Source organism: Solanum lycopersicum, chromosome 11 (assembly GCF_036512215.1).
Source record: "Solanum lycopersicum chromosome 11, SLM_r2.1".
NCBI classification, from domain to species: domain Eukaryota; kingdom Viridiplantae; phylum Streptophyta; class Magnoliopsida; order Solanales; family Solanaceae; genus Solanum; species Solanum lycopersicum.
Window position 1 is genome coordinate 1,603,297 of NC_090810.1, and position 18,350 is coordinate 1,621,646.

Here is an 18,350-nt window from a genome sequence, read left to right on the forward strand (position 1 = left end):
TTAATATATTTATGATTTTTTTTATAGGGATAAAGGCTATATCTTTTCTTATTATATTTAGAAATTAATATTCTAATTGGCTAGGGATGGATATGCTATGGTATGACAATATTTGAAACTTTGCTATAGTAATTTGGGTTTTGATTAAGGGATAATGTCAGTACCCTCAATCTATGCCCGAAATTTCAGAGACACACTTATACTATACTAAGGTCTTATTACCCTCTGAACTTATTTTATTAATAATTTTTTACCCCTGTTTAGCTTATGTGGCACTATCTTGTGGGTCTAACGATGGTTGATTTTTTTTTTTGAACTAGTGCCACGTAGGCTAAAAAAAGGTAGAAAGTTACATATAAAATAAGTTCAGGGGTAATAAAACCTTAGTATAGTATAAGTGTGTCTTTGGAATTTCGGGCATAGATTGAGGGGGTAGTTGGGTATTTTCCCTTTGATTTATAAAATTATTATATCATTTATCTTATTTTAATTTGGTAAGGTTCATATTTTGAAGTCTGATTTTGATATTTTATAATATGGTAATCGTACATAATTTTTTCAACTTCGACTAATATATATATTACGACTTAAATAATGGACAAAAAAAATTAATTAATTATATTATACTAACACATTATACATGTAAATATATGAGTTCAGAGCCTAAAGGGTGAAAAATGTTAACAAAAATTTCAAAACGCTATATGATTTTTTTTAAAAAACTAAAACGGTAAAATCGCTCACTAAGTAGCGATTTTGTCCGTCGAAAAAAGTAAAATCGCTGCTATAAAAAGCGATTTGTAAAATTTAAAAAATATTTTTTAAAGATAAAATCGCTTCCGAAGGAGTGATTTTATATTTTTTTATTATATTTTTGTTATGTCGCTGTTGAGGCAGCGACATGAGTTCAATTTTTTTTAATTATTTTTGTTTCTTATTTTTTTTTTAAAAAAAATCGCAGCGGTTTTTAATTAAATTTATTTTTTTAAAAAAAAATTAAATCGCTGCCAAGTCAGCGATTTTAAATTAAAATCTTTTTTAGCGATTTGATTTTTTTAAAAAAAAAGAAAAAAATTTAATTAAAAACCGCTGCGATTTGATTTTTTTTTAAAAAAAAAAATTATTTAAACTTTTTTAAAAAAGGGGATAATGCCCAAGTATATACTAAGGTCCTATTACCCCCTGAACTTATTTTATTAATAATTTTTTACTCCTTTTCGGTCTACGTGGCACTATCTTGTGGGCCCAACAATGGTTGATTTTTTTTTTCAAACCAATGCCACGTAGGCTAAAAAGGGGTAGAAAATTACTTATAAAATAAGTTCAGGGGGTAATAGGACCTTAGTATAGTACAAGTGTGTCTATGGGATTTTGGGTATAGGTTGAGGGGTACTTGTGCATTATTCGCGAAAAATAATAAATTAAAAAAATTAAACTTAAGTCGCTGCCACAACAGTAACATATTAAAAAAAGAAAATTTTAGTTTGGAAATCGCGCCTTTGGAAGCGATTTTATTTATTTTTTTCTTTTAAAAAAATAATCAAATTTAACAAATCGCTGCTATTGCAGCGATTTTACTTTTTTCACCCGGACAAAATCGCTACTTCATGAGCGATTTTACCGTTTTAGTTAAAAAGAAATTTTATATATTGTTTTGAAATTTTTATTAACATTTTTCACCCTTTAGATTCCGGACTCGTAAACATATATCTATGCTATTTTTATAACTACATACCCTAGTATAATATTTAATATTTTCATATGTTTCTTCTAAATATCAAATAGCGTATTACATATTAAAAAATTAAAATATATATTATATACTATACCCTAAATTACAATATTAAAAATATTAATATAATATAATAATTAGATATATCATATATCATGCCTACACACTAATGACTGTTTATTGTCCCAAATCTCAATCAAATGAACGTGGACGCAATAATTGGATACAATTTACACCTAATAAATTGATTTTATTCTAAGAATATGTCACGCAACAAATTAATGTTATATTTTAATATTTTTAGTCATCAAATTGAATTAGAAATCCAAAAAAGAAAGGAGCAAAACAAATCCCCTATTTTTAAAGTAAATCAAAATCTTTTCTTAATACTCATTTAAGTGTGCTTTTCATTTCAATTTATACCACACTTTTCATTTTCCGAAATTTAAATTTAAATTGTATATAATTTGATTAATATTTGTAATTATATTTACCTATATTGACATGAGATGATTTTTATTTTCTCTAATATATTTTTCTGTTATAGCTTTTGAATATTTATATTTTAACGCGTCATTAGGTACTGAATGAGCTGTACTTGGATATTGGAATCATCAAATCTTATTATTAAATTATTATATTATAATAAATTGCGAATGTCAAACGATTAAATCCAAATAAAAAAACAAAAAAAAAAGATATATCATGAAACAAGTATAAAAATCAAATTCTGACTTTCTTGATTTCCTTTTTGTTTTTAATTTCTCACGAATTCAATTATATATAATATAATTTTGGTTGATCAATAATTATAATTTAGCTATAAAAAGAAAAGGAGTTTAAAGCACGATGAATTTGGAAATTTCAAAGATTCTTAATTGAATTATTTTTTAAAAAATAATCTTTAAAATATCACGATTCACAATTTCAGGCGAGATACGAAGATTAATTATGAATTTAGTTTCCTCGAGTAATTTTAGCTCAAATAATACACAATTAAGTATAAGTTATATACTTCCTTAGTAAATCAAAGAGATAGTTCATGTCATAATTCAAAAAGTTTAAATTATCATAGCGAAATATTTCTTTTTTTCTTTCGTATCTAAAGCGAATTGGTTATTTGTGACTGAAAAATAGAAAAATGAATGAAGTAAATTGCTTGAAAAAATATAGTGGTTAGGTATATATATCTTAATTTATATGACACTTTTTATTATTTCGAGAAAGTCAAACAGTTTAAATTTGATATGAAATTTGCACATGAAATTTTTAACTTTTTAAAAATGAAATTTATATATTTGTAAACTACGTAAAAAGTATTATAAGTCACAATAATTGATAATTCAAAATATTTAAAAGATCAATAACAAACTTACTATCAAAAATGGACTCGTTTAAATCTCAAAATCAAAAAAAAATAATTCAAGATTCATATCACTCTTATTTTCCTATTTCTTCCCATGTTTCATAAGCATTATAATCCTCTGTTTGATCTCTTCAAAATTTTACAATTCATCATCTTCTTGTTGAGCTCATTAGAATCATCATCTTTAACGAAGGTTCACTTTCGATTTGAATCTATTGTGCTTCTTTCAGTTGAAGCAGACGATGTATTTGAATTTGAACTTGAACTTGATCTGATCGTCTTCTTCTTCGTCTTTTTCTTTTTTATCGTCGTTGTTGTTCTTGTTCTGCTACTTTTGAGTACAAAAACGATAATTAACATATTATCATATGTGGTATTTCTTCTTTCATTGAATTTCATATAATCATATAAAGTTACTTTACATTCTGAATCTGTCTAAACTCTCATGTTCCATACATAATATTACCAAACATTACAAACAATACCTACAAGAAATTAAACTACAACAAAATTATATCATAATTACCAAATGATGAACTTGACCTGTACAAATTGTTGATGAAGAAATCGTAGAAATTAAAGATCATTTACTTGATCGTCATAAGAGACCATTTTATTGTACTTACATGAAACTTCAAAAAGAATTACATACACCATCTTGTTACGGTGGATCGAACCGCAACTATATTCCCGCGATATATGGTGACGTCACTCTAGTGGGGCCACCACTATGATCGTGTTGATTAGGGTTCGAATCTGAAAAAAGGTTTTGATTATCTGGCTTCTTGCGTATGCAAAAGCAAAGAGATATTGAAATCGATATCAAAAGAAGCAAAGTAATAATTAAATATAATATTGTACGAACATCCATTTCTTCTATAGCTCTTACAATAATTATCAACTTTAAATTGTCTTTAAACTTTCTTTGTTTTATAGCTAATTAGTTAGTTTATAATATTTTTTTCCTTTTTTTTTGGGGAGCATTTGAAGAATTCATGTCACAAATTGTCAACGATTTGCTACTTGACTTTTGAGTTATTGAAGGGTTAATTTCACATATATATATATATATGCACATTTATATAAAACAAACTCATGAGGCGTTTAAAAACGAAGTCAAAATTTTAAATTTATAATTTGATTTTAGAAAAGACAGTTTGTTGAGTTCTACGTAAATAATTTTGTATGGTAAGTAATTTTTTTTTATATAAATATAAAATTTAAAATCAAAATTACTAAATTTTATCGAACATGTAAGCATAGATATATCTCAGCCGATGAGTGCTTCATGGTGAAATTTGAAATTCAAGTCACAAGTAAGTAATTCAAGATTTAAAATTTGAGGAGAAATTTAATAGGATGCAAATTTTATATTGATGTGATAACATAGGTACACTAAATTAGTAGATCTATAAGCCCATAGCAATCCAATTATTATATATGAATAAAATTACCAAAAGCTCCCTTGATGTATGGTCTGAATTTCCAACTACATATTCACGCGTTTCTAGAGTCCTATTAACCCATAAATTATAGAAAGTAACTCTTGTAGCAAATAATGCATCACAAGTCAAGCTTAAATAGATCAAAATGAATAGTAAAAATTCATATAATCGACTTAAAAGGAATTTTAATATTGTGTCCCTAAAAAAATTAAATGAATTAACTATGACAAATTTCATAAAAAAATATTATTAAAATTTATCGTCTACATTTAAATTTGACTTTAAACGACTAATCAATTTGAGTCACATGCTCTAACCAAATGGTAAAAAGGCAAGCGATCTTAATAGCTCCAAAAGCTTATGTGTAATAAATATTTTAACAATTGATAGATTTTACTAATAATTTTTCTTTTATCTTAATATATGAAAAAATATTTAATATGGATGTTCATAATGGTTATAAATATCATATTTATTATTATTGCTAAATATAATGTAAAGATTATTTTATTTTATTACGATACATAAATAGTTATCACAAATTCTTTTTATTTGTTATAGTGATGACAATATTGATACTTAAATATCGAGCAATATATATATATATATATATATATATATATATATATATATATAAAATTCACAAATACAAAAAATAATTGAAAAATATATACATGATAAATTACAATCTTTTTGAGTTCATTCAATACTTTACATTCTGATTTTTTTAATCTAATTACTGGTAGTACAAACACTTCATCACAAACAATAACAATTATACTACGAGTATAATATATAAACGTATCGTTTAACTTAGATCAATTACTATCTATGTTCTTTAACTTCGGCTGTATACAAGTAAACACTTATACTATCCAAAAGTTAAACAATCAGACACACAAGTCATATGTAGCATAATACACGTAGAATGTCATGTAGAACGCATAACTGCCACGTAGAATGTCACATATGACACAAGTGTCTACTCGTTTAACTTTTAGATAGTTTAAGTACCTACTTGTGCGTATCTAAATTAGGGCATAAATGCTAATTGAAGCTAAATTAAAAGACACACTTACAATACAACAAATGTATGACAATCACTCAATAGGGAATAATATATGCACACTACACACCACACGATCTTGTTATGGCGTCGGATCGTTGGATCGATCACTGTTATATCCCCGCCACATATGGTGGTGCCGATGGGACACCACCACCATTAGCTGGTGGTGCCAATACGGCATCACCATGAGTGGCTTGGTGAGTAGAATTTGGAAAAAGGCTCTGGTTATCTGGCTTGTCCCTAACATAGAAGCAAATTGATATTCCTATCGATACCAATAAAAGAAGAGTACTAACACAATATAGTATTATTTTGCCATCCATACTATAGTCTATATACACCTTAAATTACCTCTCTAATTCATTATATATTATATATAATATATATATATATGAGTTAGGCTGAACCCTTCTTTTATCCCCCCACCCTCTAAATCTCTTCGTTTCAATTTATTTGTTCTGGTTCGATTTGACACAAAATTTAAGAAAATAAAGATAATTTTCGTAATTTTAATCTTATGATCTTAAATATGTATAGAAAATCGAAATTAAAGAGTTGTAAAAAAAGATATAATTTTTTAAATAGATTAAATAAGAATAAAACAAATAAATTAAAACGCACGAAATAAAACAAAGAATGTCAACTGCTTGCTAAGTGACTCGTCATCCAATTTTCTAGGTATTGAGCTAAACCCATAAAATAATTTTTTCATACGAATTCATAGTACATCATCAACATAGGAGCAATTTATTAATTTTAATTAATAAAACTATTATTTTATGCTACTTGCATTTTAATTGAATTACTTAATCTATAACTTGTCCTATTTTGATTTAATTAAGGAAAAATTACACGTATAAGTATACATATATTAGTTATTTAATTAACATAGTTATAGTTTTCCCTAATTAAAATTCGCGACCTGCTTAATTTAATCTATAATTATGTGGCGCGACTTTTTAGTTTTGTATTATTCACGTGTTTGTATAATTCAGAATTTATATAATATAATTTGTATAATTTTTGTATAATATAAAATTTTTATAACTATTTACACTTGTGATGTCTGTGATCGTATAAATTTGTTAGTCGAACTTATACAAAAATAATTGAGTTACAGAAATGTATCCGCACCTGTGAATTATACAAATCGACGAATTATATAAATGAAGTAGCTCGCGTAAATATACAAACTATATCTATAGAGCATAATTAAGTTTTTCATAGCGATTATTTGTGAAAATTCCTCATTAATCAAGTACCTTATATTAATCAGAATTTATGAAAGAAAAATAAAACAAATTTCTGACTTTTATCTGCAAACACATGCAAAATTAAATATCTTTATTTCCTTTTCTCTTTGATGTAGAAATATATTTTGAATCATTCCAAAGGAAGAGGAAGAAAAGTATAATCAAAACAATTGAAAACCTTACGAAGTATTCCATATGTATATAAACTTGAAACATTCCAATAATATAAATTAGTAACTAATTTTAATAAGTAAATTAAATAATTAGTTAATATTCACTTGGATAGTCATTTAAGATTACTTAATGTATTATGTATTAGAATTGAGCTCAAATAAATATTTTAACTTGTCCTCAACTGAACAATTTAATTTTATAGATACACATATAGATATCTTAACTCGTTTTTTATGTGTTGGTTGAACACTTTTACTTACAAAATAATCATTTATGTACCTCTAAAATTTATGTATCGCGTCAACATCGGGTTTCCACGAGATACAGTAAGGACAAGTTAAGATGTTTAGATATACATTCTCAAAGTTGAATTGTTTAATTGTCGATCAGTTGCGAGATCACGTTAAAATGTATATCTATATATTATATATCAATATAAATATTCAATCACTAACCACTTAGATTAAAATTATATAACATGTGTATAATCATGTATAATCCATATATATAAACTAAAAAAAAAAAAGTAAACAGTAAACTCGACCTGTATTTAAACAATATTAATAGGCTCATAACAATTCTAAATTATACTCATAAATTTATTTAAAATACAAAAGGTATTAAAGCCTTAACATTTCTAGGAAAATCTTCAAATTTGGAAATGTACCATTTCCTAGTAGCATAACTCCTTCCCATCAAATAAAATAATGTCCCTATGGTAGAAGAAAATGAAAACAAAGTTTGGCTAATAAGAGAAAAACCAAAAAATGTGACAATTTCAAAGAAGTAATGTGGACATATAACTAAGTTAAAAAGGCCACCTTTAGGAATTTTATATCCACTTTCACTTTTTTTTCTTATTTTAGAAAGGATAAAATGGTGATAAAAATTGCCAATAATTCCCACTAAAAATACAATAAATCCAGAATACTTCAAGTCAATTATTGGCTCTATTGATCCTTTGGTCAAGTGTTGAATATATATTATGCTTGAAAAGGCTATAAAATAGCTTGAGGAAATAGTAATTGCAGATTTCATAGCCATGGAACCACTATATTTGTGCACAAACAAAACCTGCAAAATGTGTAAATTGTGTGTTAATTGATGCTTAATTGCTAGTCTTTAGACAGTAATTTTTCTATTTACCTACTTAAACTATCGTCTTTTTTGCAAGTTTCATATTTCAATTATCACTCTTTTTGTATTAAAATATACCTTAGCCTATACATGTCAGTCATCAATTTAGAATAAATATTTGACCAACTCAATATCGAACTATATTTTGATATAAGAAAAAGTAATAATTTAGATACGTACATAAAACAACAAATTATTAAAATATGAAACTAACCAAAAAAAATAACTATTTAAATATGTTTTTCATTATCTCTGAAATAAACAAACAAATAAATAAATGAAAGAATTGGTTTGCACATTTTGTCACTGTATTTTAGTCTATTTTATTTTTAGTCCTTTCACAAGTCATATTTAACAAGTTTAATCACCATTACAAAGTGTGGTGAATTGGTATTATGGTTACAATTTTTACATCTTTAACTAAATATATCGGATTCGAGACCTAAAATTGACACCCTCTTTAGCAAGGAGTAGAAAAAACTTTCATAGTAAACTTTTTTTTCATATAAACTAAATAATCCAAAAAATTAGACTGTAATATATAATCTATTTTATTTTCATAATTATAAATCTTTCCCTTTTTCATCGTATCGATGCATATAAGATAAACTGGAAAAAAAAGGGGTAAGATGATTAATTACCTCAAGGAGTCTTTTGAAAAAATGAATGGTAATAGCGAAATTAAGCATGAAAAATCTGATTCCGCTATTTGGAAATATCCAAAAGAAGCTTAAACATGTAATTAAACTAGGAGTATAAGCAATAATCATCCCAATTTTGCTTGGGATTTTAATTTTTTCTTGAGATTTCAAATTCCAAAACTTTGAATATTCAAGATTTTGTTTGCCTGAGCCTTCTGAATAACCCAATATTGCTGAAAATATTAAATTTATCATTATCATAACTTTGATAAAGATTGAATTTGGTTCTTGAAATAATATTTCTCTAAATATTTGTGCCATAATTGATTTCTTTGTTTATTGTTTAGGATGTGTGTGGATTGATTTTTATTGGATTAGGGGTAGAAAAGGACAAAATAAAAATATTTGAGGACTAAAGTGTTTAGAACAATAGCATCTTACAACTGGCTGGCTATAATAATAAGAAGAAAATATGAAACACTATACTACACCTACAAACCAAAAATATAAATAGAAATATTTTTTTTTGGTAAATATTTTTCAATTATTCATGAATATAATATTGATAAGAAAAGGCCAAAACTAAAAATGAGGATGGAAAAAAATAATCAAAATTGTAGTTATTTATTTGCCACGATTCATATCTATCAATCATTTAAATTAATATGTACTATTTATCAATAAATTTTTTTGAAATTTCTATGGTGATTAGTGATAATGATGGCTATTAATAATGGTTATATTGTTAATTAGGGATGATGTTGACTAATAGTTGGATGTTGGTAGTAGCTAGTGGTTTGTGGTTGACGGTGATAGTAATCGGTGTTTGTAATAATTTATAATTATGGTGAACGATAGTGAAATTTATTAATAGTAGTGAATAATAACACTGATTAGCGATATATAATATGGTGATTGATGATAGTTATAGTAATTGTAATTAGCGATAATGGTTGTAAGTGGTGGCTAGGGATTATGAAAAAAGATTAGAGTGATCGAACGGTGGTGGTGGTGGTGTTAGGCGGCACACAATTGATAAAGGTGGATGAAGACAGTAACAATGAACGAATGAAACTGATGAACTACAAATTTTGTAGATATCTTTAAACACTACAATTTTTGTAGGTATCTTTAAATAAACACCTTAAGGATATGAAGATTTTAATATGAATTATAATTATTCAAATCTATTCATACTCATCAAGTATGATCGAAATCTTAATTATTAAGATTCATACATTCAACTTGTAATTCTTTTTCACTTCATTTATAACTTTACCACACCTTTGAATGGTTAAATCTCTCGATAATATCACCCCCACCCCCCCTTAGGTTGCATCTTTAGAGTGATTCATTTTTATTACGATTCAGAATCTTCACAGTGTTATGTTAAGCTCAGAACAAGTATATTGAAGACAAATATAAGTATGTACCCCTTACAAAACCGATTCACTTTTCGTTAAGATTAAACATATTTTAAAGGATCTACATAAACAACACATAACTTATAATACTTGTTCAACAAAGTAACCTAAAATATGTAGGGAATAAGTGCTTTAATATCCTTTGGAAAATCATCAAACTTTGATTGGTACCATCTTCTTGTAGCAGTGCTCCTTCCCATCAAGTAAAAAGTAGTTCCCAAAGTGAATGAAATTGCATATAATGTTTGAGAAGTGCATGAAATTCCTACAAATATAAGAATCTCAAAGAGATAATGTGGGCATATTGCAAAATCAAATAGGCCACCTTGAGGAATTTTGTACTCCTTTTCACCTTTTGTTCTCAATTTAGATAGCAAAATATGATGGTAAAAGTTGCCAATTATACCAACCAAAAATATTATGTATCCACCATACTTGAGATCAATGGATGGCTCTAGCAAATCTTGAGAAAGGTGTTGACAATAAATCATGGTGATTGTGGAGAGGAAATAACTTAATGATATTGCAATTGCATCTTCAACATCCATTGAACCACTATATTTGTGAACAAATAGGACCTAGTATATCAACAAAGCAAAAGAATTAGGATTTGTTCAAGAAAGTACGTTATCATAACAAATATTGTCGAATCTTTAAAAATGCATTACTTTTTTAAAGAATTTGATCTATACACACTCAAAAGCAATTTAAAAGAATCTAAACAATATAGCTTGAAGCTTCTGGCTAACAATGAAGAAGTAATTACATAAGCAAATGTAGAGTATCAATATTAAATTCAATAGGAAAAATAAATTTATTTGTAAATTACGCAAAAATTATAACAAATAATAGACATTAATTCATAATTTTATTTTAAAAAATACAATAAATTTAAAAAATTAAACATATAAAATTTAAATTTTGAATTAGTTCAAAATACCTACTTTCCACTACAATCTTTGATGGTGTTTAAAAGGACACATCTATTCACAAGTACCAAACTACATAGTGGTGGACCATAAATTGTTTTTGAGTCATAAAATAGTCTGAAATTAGGACCACATTTATGATTCACAATATTGGCCTAGTTTGAATTGTGTCCACATAGGGTTGATTTTTAGGGTTTAATATAGAGAGATGAAACTAGAATTTGAAGACTTCGGGTGCAGTTTAAGTTGAATTTGAATTCAAGTCTCACGGATAGTTTTTCTAGGTTTTATCTGTACTACAATAACATTCCTACGCTCCTCATGAATGCACAGTCAATTATATTATAATTTTTATCAATTTCTCAAAGTATATACACACGTTATTTGATTTTTTTCGAAGTTAACTGATGTACATGCAACCATTCATACGAGCTGATCCGCCCGTTTTAATACCATTTCTCTAAAGCTAAATTTAATCTTGTATAGATTTGAATGTATGAAAATAGAACAATGATCATCTGAAGTAGTATAACTAATATACATTAATTATACATCATATTCAGTGTTATAAAGTGTAGTAAGTATAACTGATACATAATAATTCATGATATTAGTAATACCAATATTATTAATGCATAGACAAACATGTCTAAAAGATATAACTAGCCTTAAAATAAATCAAATCAAACAATGAATAAAAGTAAATTTGATATTATCAGTATACTATTTTTATATACTGTACCAAACAATCGTACCAGTATTAAAAAAACACTAATTGAAGAGTAAAATTAGTATAATACCTCAAACAGTCTCTTGAAGAAATGTATGGATAAAGCAGAACAAACCAAAACAAACCTTAAATCACCATTTGGAAAAATTGCAAATGAAGAAATACCACCAAGAAATGAAGGACCATATAATAAAATCATCCCTAATTTACTCTCAATTTTTGCCTTTTTTTTCTTCTTCTTCTTCTCGTCATTTTCATCTTTTATTGTTCCAAAAAATTTGGAATATTGCATATGCTTTCCTTTAATTTCTGAAAATCCAGCATTTGCTAATGAAACAACACTTATAATAGACATTGTAGTAACAAACAAAGATGGTGGTGGAGGATATAGAAATTTCCACAATGTAGACATCACCATTTTTTTTTCAATTCTTGAAAATGTAAAAAAAATAATAATAAAATTATGTGTATATATATATAAAAAAAAAAAAAAGTTGAAAAAAGTAGAATTTTAAGAGCCACACAATTAAGTAGGAGTAACAAATTTGGAGAAATAGAAGGAATGGGGATATATATATATATATTAGGAATAAAAGTTAGTGTCTTATTAAAGACCTACGTGGTCACAAATTTTGCCACTTAATTTTATAGGTGATCTAAGTGACAAAGGGTCTACTTTTACGATTCTTCGATGCATTAAACTTCTGCTATGTTTGAACACTTATACGAAGTCTAGGTCCCAAAGTTTTACACATAACTAGTACTATATATAAACATTAGTATAAGATATAACATCAAAAGTAGATCAAGAACCCTAATTCAATCGATAAACAGATTGAAAACATATTTTTAAACAACAAACTGATCATACCAGTAACGATCGAAAAAGTGTTGAACACATCTATGAAGTCTAAGTCCCAAAGTTTTACACATAACTAGTACTATATATATACATTAATATAAGATATAACATTAAATCTAGAAAAAGAACCCTAGTTCAATCGATAGATAGATCGAAAACATATTTCTAGACAACAAACCGATCAAACCAGTAACCTAAGTTCATGATCATGTTAACAACTTCAATATGTCAAAAGATGGTTTTTTAAGTTGTATCTCCTTGTAATTGACTTGTTTCCAACTAAATTCTCAGCAATTTCTACAGGATATACAAAATCAGGATCCTTCAATTTATCAACATCTTCTGGTAATTCTTCTTCAATCCATGAAGACCAATCTACCTCATCGTCCGAATCGTCGTTCTCCATTTCCCATAACAAGTACTCCTTGTGTTTTTGAATTCCATTAACTTTTTCCATCAGTGTTTGTAACATCTTATGGTTCAACACTTCATAATCTCTGCAACAAAATGTCATGTTGTTGTAATGCTTAAAAAACAAAAACAAAAAAGCTTTTGAGGTTATGTTCTGTTTGTTACCTGTATGTCCATATGGAATATAGAAGTTGGCTTGAGGCTAGTAACACATATATTGACCTAACTATGCTTACAAACAATGCTTGATTCTCCATTTCGTATGATCCGTATCGAAGGATAGCTAGTTCAATCAAGAATGTGAGTACTAATCCTACAACAAACAGAGAAATGATACAAAAATGATAAGAATCAATAGAGTCAAATAACAAAGTTGTTTTTTCGCGTTGGAAGGAAGGTGTGATGATACTTTACCTATGTATAACCTAGGTCTCACATCATACGTCTGCTTCGTGCTGGTGAACATGTAGAGAAGAAAGATCGATAACGAGTAAAGCAAGAAAGCTTTGATCACTCTTGATTCAAGAAGCATAGCATTGTGTAAGGTGAATAGTTTGTCTAAAGCAAGAAACATGCTTGCTTGTTTAGACTCAAAATTTTCCTGTTTGACACAAATCACAATTTGATGAAATTATTGAAAAAGTAGAAGAAATTTAATAGAATATGATAGAGATTTGAGAATTTAACAAACCTGAGCAGCTAATATTGATTTTGATTTCTCAACTAGATGATCATGAGTTTGTTGTAGTTGTTTTTGCCTTCTAAGAAGCTCCTGTTGTTGCTCGTGTCCGAATTGAGTCAATTGTTTCAGAGTTCCCCTGTAGAAGTGTTAAACATATTGCATTACGCGGAAACAGTTAGCAATGCACTTACACTATCAGGTTAAGTTGACCTACGACAACAAGTAAGGTATAAGAACCACACGAGATGTTATGGTTGACGATGTTTACCTGCTCTCTTCGAGTGCTTGAGACTGAAAATTATGAAGGAGTTGAAGGTTATCAAGAGCTTTAGATTGTTCATCCAAAAGTTGTTTCTGTTTACTCAAAGTGTGGCCTGCAATATTCCCAATATCATTAGCTTTATTCTGCAATTTATCCATTCTACAACTCATTTCATCTCCAACTTTCACAATCTCGTCTTCAATGTCCTCCGTTTTAGTCCTTAAACCATCGATCCCATGGTCTAGATTAGTATACGATTCATGAACTATCGCCATGTTCTCGTGTAAACTCTCCTTCATTTTCGCCTGGCCTTCGCTCAACTCTAGTTGGGAAGATGCTATCCCTTTAGAGTGCTCTAAAATTACTTCTGACTGACTCAACACAGCGTTCACCCGGCCTTCAACGTTCTTTGACGTCTCTGCTACTTGTTGAGTACGAACATCAATCGAGGCTAATGATTCTTTAACATGTTTCGAGTTTTGCAATAGCATATCCCCTACATTTAGTATGTTATCTAATTTTTCCTCAGCAAATTCTGCAGAATCCTTCAAACTATTCACCAACCTCTCTGTTACATGCTTCCATGCTTCTCTCCTGCAATAATTACAATGCAGGATGGTTGTTACCTAGTGTATAGTATCGTTAAATTCATCGTCATGTAAACAACAAAAGTCTCATTTTATGTAACGATTGTTTAGGTGTCGTAGTAAACTTACAATACATCCAACTTCTCTATATAATATTGTAAGCTTATATTTCATACTTTTGATGAGTGGCAATATGTACAACAACAACAACATACCCCGTATAATCTCACAAGTGGGATTCGAAAAGGGTAGTGCGTACACAGACCTTACCCCTATCTTAGAAGGTAGAGAGGTTATTTCTCATACACCCTCGGCTCAAGAAAAAACATAGAAAAACAGTTCGGAAAAGAATATAGAAGTGAAGAAACCGCTCACAAAACAATCTGAAAAAAAGAACAGTAACTACAACAAAATAATACTATAATCAAAGAGCAAGACAAAATTTGAAGTTACGACCTCTAGTATGAAATTATATAACGACCATCCAAAAACTGTATTCATCAAAACAATATAGTTCAAACTAACCATATGTCAAAAACATCCAAACAAGTTATCAATTGAAGATCAAGAAACTACTTATAACGACCTCTAGTATGACATTATATAACGACCATCCAAATATTGTATTAATCAAAACAATATAGTTCAAACTAATCATATGTCAAAAACATTCAAACAAGTTATCAATTGAAGATCAAGAAATACTTACGAACTCTAGTATGACATTATATAACGACCATTCAAATATTGTATTCATCAAAACAATATACTTCAAACTAACCATATGTCAAAAACATTCAAACAAGTTATCAATTGAAGATCAAGAAACTACTTATTACGACCTCTAGTATGACATTATATAACGATCATCCAAATATTGTATTAATCAAAACAATATAGTTCAAACTAATCATATGTCAAAAACATTCAAACAAGTTATCAATTGAAGATCAAGAAATACTTACGAACTCTAGTATGACATTATATAACGACCATTCAAATATTGTATTCATCAAAACAATATACTTCAAACTAACCATATGTCAAAAACATTCAAACAAGTTATCAATTGAAGATCAAGAAACTACTTATTACGACCTCTAGTATGACATTATATAACGATCATCCAAATATTGTATTAATCAAAACAATATAGTTCAAACTAATCATATGTCAAAAACATTCAAACAAGTTATCAATTGAAGATCAAGAAATACTTACGAACTCTAGTATGACATTATATAACGACCATTCAAATATTGTATTCATCAAAACAATATACTTCAAACTAACCATATGTCAAAAACATCCAAACAAGTTATCAATTGAAGATCAAGAAACTACTTATAACGACCTCTAGTATGACATTATATAACGACCATCCAAATATTGTATTAATCAAAACAATATAGTTCAAACTAATCATATGTCAAAAACATTCAAACAAGTTATCAATTGAAGATCAAGAAATACTTACGAACTCTAGTATGACATTATATAACGACCATTCAAATATTGTATTCATCAAAACAATATACTTCAAACTAACCATATGTCAAAAACATTCAAACAAGTTATCAATTGAAGATCAAGAAACTACTTATTACGACCTCTAGTATGACATTATATAACGATCATCCAAATATTGTATTAATCAAAACAATATAGTTCAAACTAATCATATGTCAAAAACATTCAAACAAGTTATCAATTGAAGATCAAGAAATACTTACGAACTCTAGTATGACATTATATAACGACCATTCAAATATTGTATTCATCAAAACAATATACTTCAAACTAACCATATGTCAAAAACATTCAAACAAGTTATCAATTGAAGATCAAGAAACTACTTATTACGACCTCTAGTATGACATTATATAACGATCATCCAAATATTGTATTAATCAAAACAATATAGTTCAAACTAATCATATGTCAAAAACATTCAAACAAGTTATCAATTGAAGATCAAGAAATACTTACGAACTCTAGTATGACATTATATAACGACCATTCAAATATTGTATTCATCAAAACAATATACTTCAAACTAACCATATGTCAAAAACATCCAAACAAGTTATCAATTGAAGATCAAGAAACTACTTATAACGACCTCTAGTATGACATTATATAACGACCATCCAAATATTGTATTAATCAAAACAATATAGTTCAAACTAATCATATGTCAAAAACATTCAAACAAGTTATCAATTGAAGATCAAGAAATACTTACGAACTCTAGTATGACATTATATAACGACCATTCAAATATTGTATTCATCAAAACAATATACTTCAAACTAACCATATGTCAAAAACATTCAAACAAGTTATCAATTGAAGATCAAGAAACTACTTATTACGACCTCTAGTATGACATTATATAACGACCATCCAAATATTGTATTCATCAAACTAATATAGTTCAAACTAACCATATGTCAAAAACATTCAGACAAGTTACCAATGTAAGATCAAGAAATACTTAGAAACTCTAGTATGACACAATATAACGACCATCCAAATACTGTATTCATCAAAACAATATACTTCAAACTAACCATGTGTCAAAAACATCCAATCAATACAATACATTATGAAACGATACGTAACAAAAAAAGGGAAAACTTACTGCAATTGTTGGCAAATGGCAGGGGTTTCAATATAGAAAGCCAGATAAATCTTATGAACATCATTATCCAATTTTTGTAAGCATTTAGTCATTGATGATTTTGCATCACAATAAGGCAAAGGTGATCTTCCAGTATGTTGTTGAAAACAATCACATAAATTCCAAGAAAGTCTAGATTTCAATTCTTCATCAGGCAGAGCTTTTCTACATACACTAAACAAATTCTGATAACTTCTTTGCCAACATGAATCTGTAATCAACATCTTTTGCTCCGCGTTTTCGATTAATTCAATTCCCTTTTGTGAATTCTCAAAACCATCCATGGAGAAATCAGACATCAATTTAACAACTTTGTTGTTTGAAAATTTATGTTGTTCTTGTTTATAATCATTCTTGTTATTGTTCTTATTAGTAGAAAAGAACCAACCCCATGATGATGAACTTTGTAACAACAAAACTAACAACATAATCAGTATCTTTTGTATATGAAATCGACCCATTTTTGTACTCAATCTACACAACAACTCTGCAATTTCAAAAACGAAAAATTAAAAAGCTTATAGTAAAAAAAAATGTGATTTTTGAGTATTACATACACTAGAAAGTTGAAAAAAAATCAGTTTTTTGGCAAAACTTGGGGAGAAAGTATCGTTGGAAGTAATTACGAGATAAGTATAAAAGAAAGAGACACAAACTCTGACTCCGACTCTGATAAAAATTCACTAAAATACTTATAAACTAAAAATTCTGACTCTGATTTCAATGAGAAAATAACAATTTGGAATTGTTATGTTTTTTTTTTTAACATAACGTCAAAAACAAGAAATTTCCATGTTTAGATTATTTTATGTTTTTTATGTGATTAAAGTATTTCCAAAAGTAAAAAATTTGTGTAGAGTTGGTAAAGATGGAGAAAAAGGAAATAAAACCATAAAAAATTGAATAAAAAAGAAAATCACTGAATTATTTTAAAATTATAAAAGAGTACCTTAGACGATGAAT

At 27.7% G+C, this 18,350-nt stretch overlaps 3 protein-coding genes and 1 long non-coding RNA gene across 4 annotated transcripts; all 4 read right to left on the reverse strand.

Moving 5' to 3' along the window:
- Nucleotides 1-2,998: 2,998 nt before the first annotated feature.
- On the reverse strand, nucleotides 2,999-4,608 carry LOC138339612 (uncharacterized). Its single transcript, XR_011212475.1, has 2 exons — nucleotides 3,725-4,608; nucleotides 2,999-3,429 (listed from the first exon to the last, which is right to left on the reverse strand). It is a non-coding gene; the product is annotated as an uncharacterized lncRNA (long non-coding RNA).
- Nucleotides 4,609-7,566: 2,958 nt separating this feature from the next.
- On the reverse strand, nucleotides 7,567-9,271 carry LOC101255051 (uncharacterized). Its single transcript, XM_004249877.5, has 2 exons — nucleotides 8,818-9,271; nucleotides 7,567-8,113 (listed from the first exon to the last, which is right to left on the reverse strand). The coding sequence occupies exons 1-2, from the start codon at nucleotides 9,136-9,138 to the stop codon at nucleotides 7,643-7,645; spliced, it is 792 nt and encodes a 263-aa protein (XP_004249925.1). The 5' UTR covers nucleotides 9,139-9,271; the 3' UTR covers nucleotides 7,567-7,642.
- A 930-nt stretch (nucleotides 9,272-10,201) lies between these two features.
- On the reverse strand, nucleotides 10,202-12,431 carry LOC101255353 (uncharacterized). The gene is made up of 2 exons (XM_004249878.5): nucleotides 11,971-12,431; nucleotides 10,202-10,819 (listed from the first exon to the last, which is right to left on the reverse strand). Exons 1-2 carry the CDS (start codon nucleotides 12,316-12,318, stop codon nucleotides 10,349-10,351), a joined length of 819 nt encoding a protein of 272 aa, XP_004249926.1. The 5' UTR covers nucleotides 12,319-12,431; the 3' UTR covers nucleotides 10,202-10,348.
- Nucleotides 12,432-12,746: 315 nt separating this feature from the next.
- LOC101266990 (protein GAMETE EXPRESSED 1) lies at nucleotides 12,747-18,077 on the reverse strand. Its single transcript, XM_004250412.5, has 6 exons — nucleotides 17,349-18,077; nucleotides 14,124-14,711; nucleotides 13,865-13,991; nucleotides 13,588-13,774; nucleotides 13,339-13,486; nucleotides 12,747-13,259 (listed from the first exon to the last, which is right to left on the reverse strand). Exons 1-6 carry the CDS (start codon nucleotides 17,846-17,848, stop codon nucleotides 12,983-12,985), a joined length of 1,827 nt encoding a protein of 608 aa, XP_004250460.3. The 5' UTR covers nucleotides 17,849-18,077; the 3' UTR covers nucleotides 12,747-12,982.
- Between the last annotated feature and the right edge of the window lie 273 nt (nucleotides 18,078-18,350).

Excerpts from the sequence above, each read along its gene's own strand:
- LOC101255051 (XM_004249877.5), bottom strand. The coding sequence starts at position 9,138 with ATGGCACAAATATTTAGAGAAATATTATTTCAAGAACCAAATTCAATC. Across the intron at positions 8,114-8,817 it reads TTTTCAAAAGACTCCTTGAG|GTTTTGTTTGTGCACAAATA; the intron begins GTAATTAATCAT and ends CACATTTTGCAG.
- LOC101255353 (XM_004249878.5), bottom strand. The coding sequence starts at position 12,318 with ATGGTGATGTCTACATTGTGGAAATTTCTATATCCTCCACCACCATCT. Across the intron at positions 10,820-11,970 it reads TCTTCAAGAGACTGTTTGAG|GTCCTATTTGTTCACAAATA; the intron begins GTATTATACTAA and ends TTGATATACTAG.
- LOC101266990 (XM_004250412.5), bottom strand. The coding sequence starts at position 17,848 with ATGGGTCGATTTCATATACAAAAGATACTGATTATGTTGTTAGTTTTG. Across the intron at positions 14,712-17,348 it reads GCCATTTGCCAACAATTGCA|GAGAGAAGCATGGAAGCATG; the intron begins GTAAGTTTTCCC and ends TAATTATTGCAG. Across the intron at positions 13,775-13,864 it reads AATCAATATTAGCTGCTCAG|GAAAATTTTGAGTCTAAACA; the intron begins GTTTGTTAAATT and ends TGTGTCAAACAG.